Consider the following 17,500-nt stretch of genomic DNA (forward strand, 5'->3'; position numbering starts at 1 on the left):
TCTCCCCCTTCCTTCCCTCTATCCATCTCCTCTGTCTTCTCCCCCTCCCTCCTTATATCCCTCTCCTTTGTCTTTCTCCCCGTCCTCCCTCTATCCTTCTATCCCTCTCCTCTGTCTTCTCCCCTTCCTCCTTCTATCCTTCTATCCCTCTCCTCTGTCTTTCTCCCGGTTCCTCCCTTCTATCCTTCTATCCCTCTCCTCTGTCTTTCTCCCTTCCTCCTTCTATCCTTCTATCCTTCTCCCTGTCTTCTGCCCCCTTAATCCCTCTATCCTTCTATCCCTCTCCTCTGTGTTATCTCCTCTATCCTTCTATCCCTCTCCTCTGTCTTCTCCCCCATCCTCCCTCTATCCTTCTATCCTTCTCCTCTGTCTTCTCCCCCTTCCTCCCTCTATCCTTCTATCCCTCTCCTCTGTCTTCTCCCCCTTCCCTCCCTCTATCCTTCTATCCTTCTATCCCTCTCCTCTGTCTTCTCCCTCCTCCCTCTATCCATCTCCTCTGTCTTTCTCCCTTCCTCCCTCTATCCTTCTATCCTTGTATCCCTGCCTCCCTATCTCTTCTCCCTTCCTTCCCTCTATCCTTCTATCCTTCTATCCTTCTCCTCTGTCTTTCTCCCCGTCCTCCCTCTATCCTTCTATCCTTCTATCCCTCTCCTCTGTCTTCTCCCCTTCCTCCCTATCCCTCTATCCTTCTATCCCTCTCCTATCTCTCTCTCCCTTCCTCCCTCTATACCTTCTATCCTTCTATCCATCTCCTCTGTCTTTCTCCCTTCCTCCCTCTATCCATCTCCTATGTATCTCCCCCCTCCTCCTATCCTATATAGTTCTATCCCTCTCCTCTGTGTACTCCCCCTTCCTCCCTCTATCCTTCTATCCTTCTATCCTTCTCCTCTGTCTTCTCCCCCTTCCTCCCTCTATCCTTATCCTTCTATCCCTCTCCTCTGTCTCTCCCCTTCCTTCCTCTATCCTTCTATCCCTCTCTCCCTCTCCCTCTCTCTTTCTCCCTTCCTTCCCTCTATCCTTCTATCCTTCTATCCCTCTCCTATCTCTCTCCCTCCTCCCTCTATCCATCTCCCTCTGTCTGTCCCTCCTCCCTCTATCCTCTCCCTCTCTCTTCTCCCCTTCCTTCCTTCTATTCCTCTATCCCTCTCCCCTGTCTTCTCCCCCTTCCTCCCTCTATCCTTCTCCCTTTCTCCTCTGTCTTCCCTTCTTCCCTCTATCCTTCTATCCCTCTCCTCTGTCTTCTCCCCATCCTCCCCTCTATCCTTCTCTATCCCTCTCCTCTGTCTTCTCCCCTTCTTCCCTCTATCCTTCTATCCTTCTATCCCTCTCCCTCTGTCTCCCTCCTCCCTCTCTCTCCCTCTCTCTCTCCCCCTCCTCCCTCTGTGCAGCCTGCTCTGCCTCTCCCCCTGCTCCCTCTATCCCTCTCATCTGTCTTCTCCCTCCTCCCTCTATCCCTGTCCTCTGTCTTCTCCCCTTCCCTCCCTCTATCCCCAGGTTCTTCCTCTGTCTTCTTGCCTTCCTCCCTCTATCCTTCTGTCCTTCTATCCCTGTCCTCTGTCTTCTCCCTTCCTTCCCTCTATCCATCTCATCTGTCTTCTCCCCCATCCTCCCTCTATCCTTCTATCCTTCTATCCCTTCTCCTTCTGTCTTCTCCCCCTTTCCTCCCTCTATTGCTCTATCCCTCTCCTCTGTCTTCTCACCCTTTCCTTCCTCTATCCTTCTGTCCTTCTATCCCTCTCCTTTGTCTTCTTCCTCCCTTCCTCCCCTCTATCCTTCTATCCCTCTCCTCTGTCTTCTCCCCTTCCTCCCCTCTATCCCTCTCCTCTGTCTCCTCCCTTTCCTCCTTATATCCCTCTCCTTTGTCTTCTCCCCCGTCCTCCCTATCCTCAATCCCTCTCCTCTGTCTTCTCTCCCTTCCTGTCTGTATCCCTCTATCCCTCTCCTCTGTCTTCTGCCCTTCCTGCCTCTATCCTTCTCCCACTCATATGTCTCTCCCTTCCTCCCTCTATCCTTCTATCCTTCTATCCCTCTCCTCTGTCTTCTCCCTCCCTCCCTCTATCCTTCTATCCCTCTCCCTCTGTCTTTCTCCCCTTCCTCCCTCTCTATCCTTCTATCCTTCTCTATCCCTCTCCCTTTCTCTCTCCTTCCCTCCCTCCCTCTATCTTTCTATCCCTCTCCTCTGTCTTCTCTGCCCCCTTCCTCCCCTCTATCCCTCTCATATGTATTCTCCCCCTTCCTCCTTTATATCCCTCTCCTTGTCTTCTGCCCAGATCCCTGCCTTCTATACCTTCTATTCCTTCTCCCTCTGTCTTTCTCCCTTCCTTCCTTCTATCCTTCTATCCCTCTTCTCTGTCTTCTCCCCTCCTTCCCTTACTATCCTTCTATCCTATCCCTCTCCTCTGTCTTCTCCCCCTTCCTCCCTCTATCCTTACTATCCCTCTCCTCTGTCTTCTCCCCCTTCACCTCCCTCTATCCTTCTTTCTTTATATGCCTCTGCTGTGTCTCTCCTGCCTCCTCCCCTCTATCCTTCTATCCCTCTCCTCTCTCGTCTCCCCTTCCTTCCCTCTATCCGTCTCTCCTTTGTCTTTCTCCCCCGTCCTTCCTTCTATCCTTCTATCCCTCTCCTCTGTCTCTTCCCCCTTCCTCCTTCTATCCTTACTATACCCTCTCCCCTGTCTTTCTCCCCTTCCTCCTTCTATCCTTCTATCCCTCTCCTCTGTCTTCTCCCCTTCCTCCCTTCTATCCTTCTATCCCTCTCCCCTTTCCTCCTTCTATCCTTCTATACCCGCTCCTCTGTCTTCTCCCCCTTCCTCCCTCTATCCTTCTATCCTTCTATCCCTCTCCTTTGTCTTTCTCCCTTCCCTCCCTCTATCCTTCTATCCTTCTATACCCTCTCCTATCTCTTCTCCCCTTCCTCCTCTATCCCTCTATCCCTCTCCTTTGTCTTATTACCCCTTCCTTCCCTCTCTATCCTTCTATCCTTCTATCCTTCTATCACTCTCCTCTGTCTTCTCCCCCTTCCTCCCTCTATCCTTCTATCCTTCTATCCCTCTCCTCTGTCTTCTCCCTCTATCCTTCTATCCCTCTCCTTTGTCTTCTTTCTCTCCGCTCTCCCCTCTTTATCTTCTCTCTTTCTCTTCCATTCTGTTCTTTCCATCTCTCTCCTTCAACCATTTTTTCTCAATTAAATTCAATTCAAGGAGGTTTATTGGCATGGGAAACATATGTTGACATTCCAAAGCAAGTGAAGTAGGTAATATACAAAAGTGAAATGAACAATAATCTCTCTGTCCCTCCACCTCTCTCCCTGCCCACCTCTCTCCCTCCATCTCTCTCCCTTACCATCTCTCTTCCTCCATCTCTTTCTCTCCCATCTCTCTCCCTCCATCTCTCTCCCTCCACCTCTCTTCCTCCATCTCTCTTCCTCCATCTCTTTCTCTCCATCTCTCTCCCTCCATCTCTCTCTGTCCATCTCTGTCTCCCTCCCATCTCTCTCCCTCCATCTCTTTCTCTCCACCCTCTCTCCCTCCATCTCTCTCCCTCCATATCTTTCTCTCCATCTGTCTCCCTGCAGTCTCTCTCCCTCCATCTCTTTCTCTCCATCTTTCTCCCTCCATCTCTCTCCCTCCATCTCTCTCCCTCCATCTCTCCCTCCATCTCTCCCTCCATCTCTCCCACCATCTCTCCCTCCATCTCTCTCCCTCCATCTCTCCCACAATCTCTCCCTCCATCTCTCTCCCTCCCATCTCTCTCTCTCCACCTCTCTCCCTCCATCTCTCTCCCTCCATCTCTTTCTATCCCCATCTCTCTCCCTCCCCATCTCTCTCCCTCCATCTCTTTCTCTCCATCTCTCTCCCTCCATCTCTCTCCCTCCATCTCTCTCCCTCCATCTCTCCCACCATCTCTCCCTCCATCTCTCTCTCCATCCATCTCTCTCCCTCCATCTCGTTCTCTCCATCTCTCTCCCTCCATCTCTCTCCCTCCCATCTCTCCCACCATCTCTCCCTCCATCTCTCTCCCTCCATCTCTCTCTCCCTCCATCTCGTTCTCTCCATCTCTCTCCCTCCATCTCTCCCTCCATCTCTCTCTCCCTTCATCTCTCCCACCATCTCTCCCTCCATCTCTCTCCCTCCATCTCTCTCCCTCCATCTCGTTCTCTCCCATCTCTCTCCCTCCATCTCTCCCTCCATCTCTCTCCCTCCATCTCTCTCCCTCCATCTCGTTTCTCTCCATCTCTCTCCCTCCATCTCTCTCCCTCCATCTCTCCCACCATCTCTCCCTCCATCTCTCTCCATCCATCTCTCTCCCTCCATCTCGTCTCTCCATCTCTCTCCCTCCATCTCTCTCCCCTCCCATCTCTCCCACCATCTCTCCCTCCATCTCTCTCCCTCCATCTCTCTCCCACATCTCTCCCTCCATCTCTCTCTCCCTCCCCATCTCTCTCCCTCCATCTCTCTCCCCTCCATCTCTCCACCATCTCTCCCTCCATCTCTCTCCCTCCATCTCTCTCCCTCCATCTCGTTCTCTCCATCTCTCTCCCTCCATCTCTCCCTCCATCTCTCCCTCCATCTCTCTCTCCCTCCATCTCTCCCTCCTTTCTCCCTCTAATCTCTACTTTCTGAAGAACATCTGACCATTTAATGCTTATTACAGCAAAGTCCTGACTCGCTCGAACCCAAAAACAGACATGCAGCGTGTGTGCGTATCCATGTGTGTCCATGTGTGTGTGTGCGCCCATGATGCTCTGATAGACAACTCTGCACTGTCGCTCCCACATCTCTGACAGGTGCTCTCTGTCTCTCTCTGTCTGTCTCTCTGTCTCCCTCCCTCCCTCCCTCCCTCCCCTCCCTCCCTCCCTCCCTCCCTCCCTCCCTCCCTCCTAAAATATGGTTCTGCTGCCGAGCCAAGGGCACAACGTTGAGGGGTTGGGTTAAATGCAACACATATAGATTAGAATATACTGAGTATATTCAGTTGAACAACTGACTAGGTATCCCCCCTTTTCATCAACACTCACCAACACACACACCAAACACACACCATACACACACCACACACACACCATACACACACCACACACACACCATACACACACCATACACACACCACATACACACCATACACACACCACACACACACCATACACACACCAACACACACACACACCACACACATACACCAACACACACACACACCACACACACACACCATACACAAAAACATTGACAGAGTACGGGCTCAGTGAGCACAGCCTTGCCATTGAGAAGGGTAGACAGGAAAACCTGGTCTCCCTGTAGAGGAAAGGCTGTGCAACCACTGCAGAACAGCAGAACCTGAGACGGAGCTGCATTTCCTGACAAAATGTTAAAAATATAAAACAATTAGAGAGTGTCATTTCTCCAAAGACCTCTCTGATGAGAATAGGCTACCCGTTCTGTTGGGGGAGGACGCAGAGAGTTGTGGGTTGGCAGCGCACTACATTGCTGCCTGCCATAAGTTGAGGGACAGTGTCTGACAGACGAACCAACCTGCACATGTCCTCTGTGCTTAATGTCATTGTTATTAGTCAATGTATGCTGATTAAAATGTATTATATTAATATTGTACATCTCCAAAGTAATAAGAGAGAGATATGAAGGGAGAGAGAGAGGGGAAGGGAGAGAGAGAGAGAGGAGAGAGAGAGAGGAAGGGAGAGAGAGAGGGGAAGGGAGAGAGAGAGGGGAAGGGAGGAGAGAGAGGAAGGGAGAGAGAGAGAGGGGGGAAGGGAGAGACAGAGGGGGAAGGGGGAGAGAGAGGGGAAGGGAGAGAGAGAGGGGAAGGAAGAGAGACAGGGGAAGGAAGAGAGAGAGGGGAAGGGAGAGAGAGGGGAAGGGAGAGAGAGAGGGGAAGGAAGAGAGAGAAGGGCAGGAAGAGAGAGAGGGGAAGGGAGAGAGAGAGGGGAATGAAGAGAGAGAGGGGAAGGGAGAGAGAGAGAGAGGGGAAGGGAGAGAGAGAGGTGAAGGGAGGAGAGAGAGAGGAAGGGAGAGATAGAGGGAAGGGAGAGACAGAGGGGAAGGAGAGAGAGAGGGGAAGGGAGAGAGAGCAAGGGAGAGAGAGAGAGAGGAAGGGAGAGAGAGAGAGGGGAAGGGAGAGAGAGGGGAAGGGAGAGAGAGGGGGGGAAGAGAGAGAGAGGGGGGAAGGAAGAGAGAGAGGGGAAGGAAGAGAGAGAGGGGAAGGGAGAGAGAGGGGAAGGGGAGAGAGAGAGGGGAAGGGAGAGTGAGAGGGGAAGGGAGAGAGAGAGGGGAAGGGAGAGAGAGAGGGGAAGGGAGAGAGAGAGGGGAAGAGAGAGAGAGAAGGGAGAGAGAGAGGGGAAGAGAGAGAGAGAGGGGAAGGAAGAGAGAGAGGGGAAGGAGGAGAGAGGGGAAGGGAGGAGAGAGAGGGGAAGGGAGAGAGAGAGGGGAAGGAAGAGAGAGAGGGGAAGGAAGAGAGAGGGGAGGGAGAGAGAGAGGGGAAGAGAGAGAGAGGGGAAGGGAGAGAGAGAGGGGAAGGGAGAGAGAGGGGAAGGGAGAGAGAGGGGAAGGAAGAGAGAGAGGGGAAGGGAGAGAGAGAGGGGAAGGAAGAGAGAGAGGGGAAGGGAGAGAGAGAGGGGAAGGGAGAGAGAGGGGAAGGGAGAGAGAGGGGAAGAGAGAGAGAGGGGAAGGGAGAGAGAGAGGGTAAGGAAGAGAGCGAGGGGAAGGGGAGAGAGAGGGGAAGGGAGAGAGAGGGGAAGAGAGAGAGAGAGGGGAAGGAAGAGAGAGAGGGGAAGGAAGAGAGATAGGGGAAGGAAGAGAGAGAGGGGAAGGGAGAGAGAGGGGAAGGAAGAGAGAGAGGGGAAGGGAGAGAGAGAGGGGAAGGAAGAGAGAGAGGGGAAGGAAGAGAGTGAGGGGAAGAGAGAGAGAGAGAGGGAAGGAAGAGAGGAGAGGGGAAGGAAGAGAGAGAGGGGAAGGGAGAGAGAGAGAGAGAGAGGGAAGGGAAGGGAGAGAGAGGGAGGAGGATGGGGAAGGGAGAGAGAGGGGAAGGGAGAGAGAGAGAGGAAGAGAGAGACAGAGAGAGAGAGAGAGAGAGAGGGGAAGGGAGAGAGAGGGGAAGGGAGAGAGAGAGAGAGAGAGAGAGAGAGAGACAGAGAGAGAGAGAGAGAGAGAGAGGAAGAGAGAGAGAGAGAGAGAGAGAGGGAGAGAGGAGGGGAGAGGTGGGGAGGTGTGGGAAAATTCTTATGTTCAATGAACTGAAACAAAACTGATTACACACACACACACACACACACACACACACACACACACACACACACACACACACACACACACACACACACACACACACACACACATAAAGCTGTCAGACATAACTATACATGCCTTCACAGAATGAAAGTAGCTTCAGAACTTGTAGCAGAGTCTCTGCCTGAAGGATAATTGGGTTGGGAAGAGTTGTTGTCAACATTACAGAACATTGTTATAAACATTTGCGTCAACATTTCGCTGGCAGAGAGGGAGTGTCAATCAAGATATTTAAAACCAGTTGAGCTGACAGACGTTTAACAATGTTTTCACTTTTGGTTTTAGACAAGATGGTCATTTTTTATTCACCCTCCCCCCCCACCCCCCACCCCCTCCTATGACCTTTGACTTTCACCTGGAGTTGATTATATATGAGGAAAAAAAACAGTTTTCAATGTTCTAGTACACAGTAGAAACAAAACAACATATACAAATATGAAGATATCATTTTTTTTTTAAATGTGAATGAATAATCCTTTTCATAATAGTTTGGTTTCTGATCTTAAATCATTATGTCTCGTTAGTTATAAAAGAGACAAGAGGGGAGCCATGATGAAGCTTGGGATGGGTTGAGTGCAGGACAGGGGAAACCACACACACACACACACATACACACACACATATACACACACACACACACATGGGCTGAGGAAAATATTTGTCTAATGCAGCTGTATTGAGCCTCAGGTAAAAATACAAATTAACTAGAATAAACTCTTAAAACTTCTTACGGCTGAGATCCCGTTAACGGGATCGATATGACAACAGCCAGCCAGTGAAAGTGCAGGGCGCCAAATTCAAAACAACAGAAATCTCAGAATTAAAATTCCTCAAACATACAAGTATTTCACACCATTTTATAGATACACAGTGTCCGTTTTTTAAAAAAAATGTTTACAGCGAAATTATTTCTTTACATTTGGAATATTCAACAATAAGATTTGAGGAACTGGGGCATTTTATTATTTTTTAAATTGTAACCTTTATTTAACTAGTCAAGCCCACTAAGAACAAATTCTTATGGGACTCCCAAGCACGACCGGATGTGATACAGCCTGGATTCGAACCAGGTACTGCATTGACACCTCTTGTTCTGAGATGCAGTGCCTTAGAAAACTGAGCCACTCTGATGCCTGTCTGTTTTATATGATCGTATTTTGCTTTTCGTGTATTGTAGTGTATAATTATGTTTATTTGAAGGTGTCATGTGTTTATTGTATTGTGGTGCATGTACAGGGCTCACCGGTCCTAGTCATTGAAATACACAGCCATTTTTCCAGCCAAAGAGAGGAGTCACAAAAAAAGCAGAAATAGAGATAAAAATGAATCACTAACCTTTGATGATCTTCATCAGATGACACTCGTAGGACTTCATGTTACACAACACATGTATGTTTCTTTCGATAAAGTTCATATTTATATACAAACATCTGAGTTTACATTGCCGCGTTATGTTTAGTAGTTCCAAAACATTCGGTGATTTTGCAGAGAGAGACATCAATTCACATAAATACTCAAAATAAACTCATAATATATAATTATAATAAATATAAACATTGATAAAAGATACAAGTGTTATGCATGGAATTATAGATCCACTTCTTACTTATATCCTGCCTGTTTGGTCCTGTCCGGGGGTATCATCGGACGGGGCCACAGTGTCTCCTGATCCCTCCTGTCTCAGCCTCCAGTATTTATGCTGCAGTAGTTTATGTGTCGGGTGAGTCTGTAATATTTGCAGTATTTCTCCTGTCTTATCCGGGTGTCCTGTGTGAATTTAAGCTCCCTCTAATTCTCTCTCTCCCCTCCCGGAGGAAGCTGAGCCCTAGGACCATGCCTCAGGACTACCTAGCCTGATGACTCCTTGCTGTCCCCAGTCCACGTGGTCATGCTGCTGCTCCAGTTTCAACTGTTCTGTTCTGTTCTGCCTGCTGCTATGGAATCCTGAAATGTTCACCGGACGTGCTACCTTGTCCCAGACCTGTTGTTTTCATCTCTCTCTCTACTGCACCTGCTGTCTTGAACGCTCAATGATCGCCTATGAAAAGTCAACTGACATTTACTCCTGAGGTGCTGACCTGTTGCACCCTCTACATCCACTGTGATTATTATTATCTGACCCTGCTGGTCATCTATGAATATTTGAACATTTTAGCCATGTACTGTTAAAATCTGGTTCCTCTCTAGATTTCTTCCTAGGTTCCAGCCTTTCTAGGGAGTTTTTCCTAGCCACCGTGCTTTCACACCTGCATTGCTTGCTGTTTGGGGTTTTAGGCTGGGTTTCTGTACAACACTTTGTGACATCTGGTGATGTAAAAATTACTTTATAAATACATTTGATTGATAATATGTTTTAGGAACATCTACCCAAAATACTTGTATTACATCATGACATTAGTGATAGTCAAAATCTGTTACATTTGTGAACATGTAAATCAACATTTTGGCCATTTAAACACCCTCCTATAGACAAGGGGAGAAGGGCTCCATTTTCTCATTCTGAGCATGTGCAATGTGTCTGCCAACTTAAAACAAATATTTGACTTCCACACAAAATGACTTCTTTACTTATTTTAGGTTTAAAACTTCTTAAGGCTAGGGGAAAGTATTTCGGAAGTTTGGATGACTGAGGTGCCCAAAGTAAACTGCCTGTTACTCAGGCCCAGAAGCTAGGTAGTAATGGACACTCTAAAGTTTCTAAAACTGTTAAAATAATGTCTGTGACACTGTGATAACAGTATAACAGAACTGATTTGGCTGGCGAAACCCCCGAGGACAATCCATCCAGGGAATTTTCTTTTGATGTCATTGGATTTTCCTATGCATTTCTTTGGGGAAGCCGAATTATTAGGACCCAGATTGCAGTTCATAAGGCTTCCACTAGATGTCAACAGTCGTTAGAAATTGTTCAATGTTTTTTTATTTTTTTATGAAGAAGTAGTCGTATTCTTTCTAAGTGTCACTCAGGTGGACTCTAGTCCTTTGGTGTTTGTGAATGAGAGCGCGCTCCGTGTTGTTATAAGATTATTTACATTTAAGGGAACCTAAGGTTGGATTAGAAACGTTGTTTGAAATGTTTGGACCAAGTTTACAGGTAACTTATTAGATCCTTTGTAGTCATGTTGGGTGAGTTGGAACCGGTGTATTTCTGAATCAAACGCGCCAAATAAACAGACGTTTTTGGGATATAAAGAAGGACTTTATCGAACAAAACGACCATTCGACAGCGGAGAAGGTACGGTGGGATTCGAGATGGTCAGTGATCTGTTTGTTGACTTGACCTTTCGATGACCTTAGATAGGCAGGGCAGGATGGATATATATAGGTCTGTAACAGTTTGGGTCCAGGGTGTCTGCCCCTTTGAAGAGGGGGATGACCGCCGCAGCTTTCCAATCCTTGGGGATCTTTTGCCATAAAGCCTTTTTGAAATCTGACAAAGCTGCTGATTAACAAGAAGTACATTTTTACGCCGATGTATAACACTTGTATTTTTTATGAATGTTTATTATGACTATTTCTGTATTTTGAATTTGGCGCTCTGCAATTTCACGGGATGTTGTCGAGGCGGGTCGCTAGCGGAACGCCTGCTCCAGAAAGGTACCTCTTCAGTCTACCCCCTCCTTTTTCGAACATTCTGTTAAAAATCGCGCAACATTTCAGCGTCCTGCTACTCATGCCAGGAATATAGTATATGCATATGATTAGTATGTGTGGATAGAAAACACTCTGAAGTTTCTAAAACTGGTTAAATCACGGCTGTGACTATAACAGAGCGTGTGTTTCATCGAAAAGCGCAAGAAAAACTTGTCACTGAAAACTGAAAAAAATATCCATTCGCCACTTGCATGATTTGTTTAAGGGACACCAAATTAAATAGGGCCGAGGTTGCAATTCCTACAGCTTCCACACGATGTAGCCAAAAACGTAATTTTCATTGACAAAAATCCTTTGTGTAATGACAAAATAGATCCTTCATTCCGTCCAGCATACAGCAATCGATTTTGGAAGAGAGAAAAAGTAGCTGCTATTGAATACAGATCGCCCAGTGATCAATTTGATCGCTTATTAACGTTTACAAATACCTAAAGTTGGGTTACAAAAGTAGGTTGAAGTGTTTTGCCAAAGAATATAGGCAACTTATATAATTTTAAAAAATGACGTTGCGTGTTGGAAGAGAGCTTTTTTCCTGAACCAGACAGGCTATACAAATGGATATTTTGGGCATACATGGACGGATTTAATCGGGAAAAATACCCAATTGTGATGTTTATGGAACATATAGGAGTGCCAACAAAGAATATCATCAAAGGTAATGAATGTTTTATATTTTATTTCTGCGTTTTGTGTAGCGCCGGCTACGCTAATTCTTTTGTTTACGTCCCCTTCAGGTATATTGGGGTGTTGCATGCTATCAGATAATAGCTTCTCATGCTTTCGCCGAAAAGCATTTTAAAAATCTGACTTGTTGGCTAGATTCACAACGAGTGTAGCTTTAATTCAATACCCTGCATGTGTGTTTTAATGAACGTTTGAGTTTTAACGAGTACATTTAACATTTCCAGGTGTCTAGATGAGACGTCTGCGTCTCAAGTAGGATCAAGAGGTTAAATAGCTCTTAAGCTGACAGTCCCCGAAATCGAGATTTACTTAAAAAAATATATGGATATGCAAAACAAAACGTATTTGATTGATTTCCCACCGTTTTAGAAGTAAGAAGACAGCCATTCAGAACTTCCTAGGACCACGTCATCGACCTCTGTCGAATAAACGTGTTTTTGCCTCCCTCTGGTGGTCGGCTGCATCATTACATCCATTTACATCACTTCACTGCAAAGTTACAAAGGGGCGGTCCTTATAAAAATGTAACCAGCTCGACGGAACAGACATGGCAGCAAAGAATGCGACCTGTACACATACTTACTTAACACTCCATCGTTCAAATAGTTTACTTGCTTTAGAGAGAGAAAAAAACTAATTGGAAATACTTTGTGTCTGTACTGTTAGCTCTGCGGCTAACCTAACAGTGGGTAACGAAAATTTAGCCTCTGAAATAAAATCACTGTGAAGTCATGAAAGTAGTTCTACATTAAAGCTCTCCTATTCTCTACATTAAAGCTCTCCTATTCTCTACATTAAAACTCTGTGTGTAGACCAAAGCCTGTGTGTAGACCAAAGCCTGTGTGTAGACCAAAGTCTGTGTGTAGACCAAAGCCTGTGTGTGGACCAAAGCCTGTGTGTGTAGACCAAAGCCTGTGTGTAGACCAAAGCCTGTGTGTAGACCAAAGCCTGTGTGTGTAGACCAAAGCCTGTGTGTGTAGACCAAAGCCTGTGTGTGTAGACCAAAGCCTGTGTGTGTAGACCAAAGCCTGTGTGTGTAGACCAAAGCCTGTGTGTGTAGTCCAAAGCCTGTGTGTGTAGACCAAAGCCTGTGTGTAGACCAAAGCCTGTGTGTAGACCAAAGTCTGTGTGTAGACCAAAGCCTGTTTGTAGACCAAAGTCTGTGTGTAGACCAAAGCCTGTGTGTGGACCAAAGCCTGTGTGTGTAGACCAAAGCCTGTGTGTAGACCAAAGCCTGTGTGTGGACCAAAGCCTGTGTGTGCTGACCAAAGCCTGTGTGTGGACCAAAGCCTGTGTGTGCTGACCAAATGCCACCCTATTCCTTATATAGTGCACTATTTAGGGAACAGGGAGCCATTTGGAACAAATTCTCTATCTTGTTCTTTAGCCGTTCCACAACTAGAACACCAAATGTGTCAGATTAGTCACAATGTCAACTGGATTATAACTGGAATGGTTGGTACATTTAGCCAGCGTTCCGCTCCGCTCCGCTCACACACACACACACACACACACCCACACACACACACACACACACACACACACACACACACACACACACACACACACACACACACACACACACACAAAGACGGAACCATATCCCCTGGGACTCAGTGGTACACAGACACACCCTTCCCTCCATACACACACACACACACCCCCTACCTTGACCCCCCGGACTCTGAACTCAGAGAGAGCGCGGTGCATCTTGGCGGCGGCGGTGGACATGTCTTTCCCAGAGGCGATGACTTTGACCAGCAGAGAATCATAGTGGGGGGAGATCACAGCTCCAGGGAAGGCTGAGGCTGAGTCTAGACGTATACCCATCCCTTCACCGCTACGGAACACCTGGAGAGGAGAGGAGAGGAGAGGAGAGGAGAGGAGAGGAGAGGAGAGGAGAGGAGGACGTTGGATTATTGAGGAGAGAAGGAAGAGGTCATATTGTGGAAAATACTCAGCTATCACACAATATCAAAGTGATGAGGAAGAATTGTATAATTCAGTGCTTTATCCTTCTTAATTGACCCAGTGCTAAGCCCCGCCCCCGTGGTTACCCTTTGTTAAGCCCCGCCCCCGTGGTTACCTCGGACAACGTGTTCCCCCGGGAAGCCCCAGTCCACACTAAACTAGTGGAGAGAACCTCTCACAATGATATTGAATTGTGTTTTTAAATAAACAATGAAATGAAACGGACCAATCAGGAGACTAGCGTGTATGTTGAGGTGGACTGTCATTACAATTGCTTCAAGGGAATAAAACAAATAAAAATATATTTTTAATGTGGCTAGCCACAGGATGGCTCTGAATGCACTGTGTCCACCCACTCTGCCGAGTGGTGATAACATGTTACTTACGTTATAAAATACAATTACCAAAACAAATATTATTATTTACTTTTGAATCGTTCAGGGTGTCTAACAGTATAACAGTTTATCCAAAAATGTGGATTTCATAACCTAATACATCCCTTAATAAGCAACGAGCTCGGTTGGCATGTATACACTTTTGAGGGTTTGAGGGTAGCGGTGGTCGTCTTCAAAGGTGTTTCTGTGTGTCTCAAAAAAAAAAGCTAAATTAGCGTGGCACGAGCTGAGTTAAACGTAAAAACGTGCTCCGTTTAACAGAGGCATCCTTTGTTTTTCTGAAAAAAAATATCTGGGATTTTCACATTTGAAAAACGTATATTGAAAACAATGGAAATACTACTTGTCATGTCTCAATATATTTTACTTCCTCCATTTTGTTTAATATCCTGCAGATTCTAGAATAAAGATGATACGTTCACTGGTGAGCCTATCAGGTAGCTCTCATTCTCTCACAGCATTCAGCGGTGAGCCTATCAGGTAGCTCTCATTCTCTCACAGCATTCAGCGGTGAGCCTATCAGGTAGCTCTCATTCTCTCACAGCATTCAGCGGTGAGCCTATCAGGTAGCTCTCATTCTCTCACAGCATTCAGCGGTGAGCCTATCAGGTAGCTCTCATTCTCTCACAGCATTCATCAGGGAGCCTATCAGGTAGGTAGCTCTCATTCTCTCACAGCATTCATCAGAGAGCCTATCAGGTAGGTAGCTCTCATTCTCTCACAGCATTCAGCGGTGAGCCTATCAGGTAGCTCTCATTCTCACACAGCATTCAGCGATGAGCCTATCAGGTAGCTCTCATTCTCTCACAGCATTCAGCGGTGAGCCTATCAGGTAGCTCTCATTCTCTCACAGCATTCAGCGGTGAGCCTATCAGGTAGCTCTCATTCTCTCACAGCATTCAGCGGTGAGCCTATCAGGTAGCTCTCATTCTCTCACAGCATTCAGCGGTGAGCCTATCAGGTAGCTCTCATTCTCTCACAGCATTCAGTGGTGAGCCTATCAGGTAGCTCTCATTCTCTCACAGCATTCAGCGGTGAGCCTACCAGGTAGCTCTCATTCTCTCACAGCATTCAGTGGTGAGCCTATCAGGTAGCTCTCGTTCTCTCACAGCAGTCAGCGGTGAGCCTATCTGGTAGCTCTCATTCTCTCACAGCATTCAGCGGTGAGCCTATCAGGTAGCTCTCATTCTCTCACAGCATTCAGCGGTGAGCCTATCAGGTAGCTCTCATTCTCTCACAGCATTCAGCGGTGAGCCTATCAGGTAGCTCTCATTCTCTCACAGCATTCAGCGGTGAGCCTATCAGGTAGCTCTCATTCTCTCACAGCATTCAGCGGAGAGCCTATCAGGTAGCTCTCATTCTCACACAGCATTCAGCGGTGAGCCTATCAGGTAGCTCTCATTCTCTCACAGCATTCAGCGGTGAGCCTATCAGGTAGCTCTCATTCTCTCACAGCATTCAGCGGAGAGCCTATCAGGTAGCTCTCATTCTCTCACAGCATTCAGCGGTGAGCCTATCAGGTAGCTCTCATTCTCTCACAGCATTCAGCGGTGAGCCTATCAGGTAGCTCTCATTCTCTCACAGCATTCAGCGGTGAGCCTATCAGGTAGCTCTCATTCTCTCACAGCATTCAGCGGTGAGCCTATCAGGTAGCTCTCATTCTCTCACAGCATTCAGCGGAGAGCCTATCACGTAGCTCTCATTCTCTCACAGCATTCAGCGGAGAGCCTATCAGGTAGCTCTCATTCTCTCACAGCATTCAGCGGAGAGCCTATCAGGTAGCTCTCATTCTCTCACAGCATTCAGCGGTGAGCCTATCAGGTAGCTCTCATTCTCTCACAGCATTCAGCGGTGAGCCTATCAGGTAGCTCTCATTCTCTCACAGCATTCAGCGGAGAGCCTATCACGTAGCTCTCATTCTCTCACAGCATTCAGCGGAGAGCCTATCAGGTAGCTCTCATTCTCTCACAGCATTCAGCGGTGAGCCTATCAGGTAGCTCTCATTCTCTCACAGCATTCAGCGGTGAGCCTATCAGGTAGCTCTCATTCTCTCACAGCATTCAGCGGAGAGCCTATCAGGTAGCTCTCATTCTCTCACAGCATTCAGCGGTGAGCCTATCAGGTAGCTCTCATTCTCTCACAGCATTCAGCGGTGAGCCTATCAGGTAGCTCTCATTCTCTCACAGCATTCAGCGATGAGCCTATCAGGTAGCTCTCATTCTCTCACCTAGCTGATGAGATCTAGTTTCTAGATTGTTGACCACTTTTTCTTCTTCTTCTGACTTCTTCTCTAAACATGAGATTTAGAGATTTTTGTTTTGTTTGTTTGTTTTTTGGATTCTCTACACAATTATAAACTTGTTTTACATATATATATATTTTTTTAATATGTGTTTTTTGATTGGACACTGCGTCAGCGTGCTGTCAGAGCTAACTACTTTTGGCGCTAATGCTCTCAAATCATATTCTATTGTCGACAGCAGACGAGAGCTATATTCCTAATATAGCTAACTTAGTTAACGATGGCTAACATACATTTGGAGCTAGCTAGCGTTAGCAACTTTTTGTTTTTGTCTACAAACAAAGTGACTAACTTAGTTAACGTTGGCTAACATACATTTGGAGCTAGCTAGCGTTAGCAACTTTTTTGTTTTTGTTTACAATGGTGGCCAGTGCAGCAAACAAAGTGACAACAAAAGTATAATTTCGGATTTGAAAAAAAAAAAAGTACTCTGCATTTCAGAAAATCACAGTAGCAAGTTCTCCTGGTTCACTGTTCAATGCTTTACCCATTTCAAACATAACATTTTAGATGAAAACTCTCTGTGTTTGCCACTGCCCTCGTCAGGTTCCTCGCGTTTTGAAAACATGCGTCTGAGGTCGGACTAGAGTGAGAGATGCTATCCGACGGAGCGCTGCAATTGGTTACCCCAAAAAGTCTGGAGAAGGGGGGCTTAGCAAAAGGTTTCAATTGTCTCTTGAGGAAATTGGTAATTGCAATGTCAAGACATTATACACAGAGATAGAAAGACACGTATTGAGTTCTGCCCTCGCTGAAGGACTCCTTGGCTTTTATATAATGAAATAAAACATTTGAAAAGTCCTTTCCACCTGCATTTGGCTCTAAATCCAAAGACCCACGTTCCAGTCTACAGATTTCAAACAACAGAAGACAACGTTCTGATTTTATCCAATCAGGAGTCCTTTTTCATTTCTATTTGTTTAGTTTTAACCCGTATCACACAATGTATGTAATTGCTGAAGGTCTGTCTAAGTCTGGGGTCCGCTGCTTTACGACGTTTCTATAATTCATGGGTTTCAAAACCAAGATTTCCGTCAAACGAAAGAAGCAAACCACAGAATGTATGAATGACTGACTGTGTCTCAAATCACACCTTTTTCCCTGTGTAGTGCACTACACTCTGAAAGGAAAGAAGCGATCTAGAACCTGAAAGAGTTTCTTGGCTGTCCCCATAGGATAATCCTTTGAAATCCTTTTTG

The 17,500-nt window shown here is 46.7% G+C and overlaps 1 protein-coding gene across 1 annotated transcript in view; it reads right to left on the bottom strand.

The window, feature by feature from the left end:
• The window catches only part of LOC110518778 (pyruvate carboxylase, mitochondrial), a 484,892-nt gene that overhangs the window by 220,489 nt on the left and 246,903 nt on the right, over nt 1–17,500 (bottom strand). The window contains 1 exon segment of the mRNA XM_090183451.1: nt 13,302–13,484. Coding sequence (XP_090039577.1) covers nt 13,302–13,484 — 183 coding nt within the window.

The sequence above is a fragment of the Oncorhynchus mykiss genome, chromosome 9 (assembly GCF_057628025.1).
Source record: "Oncorhynchus mykiss isolate SJ-2025 chromosome 9, ASM5762802v1, whole genome shotgun sequence".
Lineage (NCBI taxonomy): Eukaryota > Metazoa > Chordata > Actinopteri > Salmoniformes > Salmonidae > Oncorhynchus > Oncorhynchus mykiss.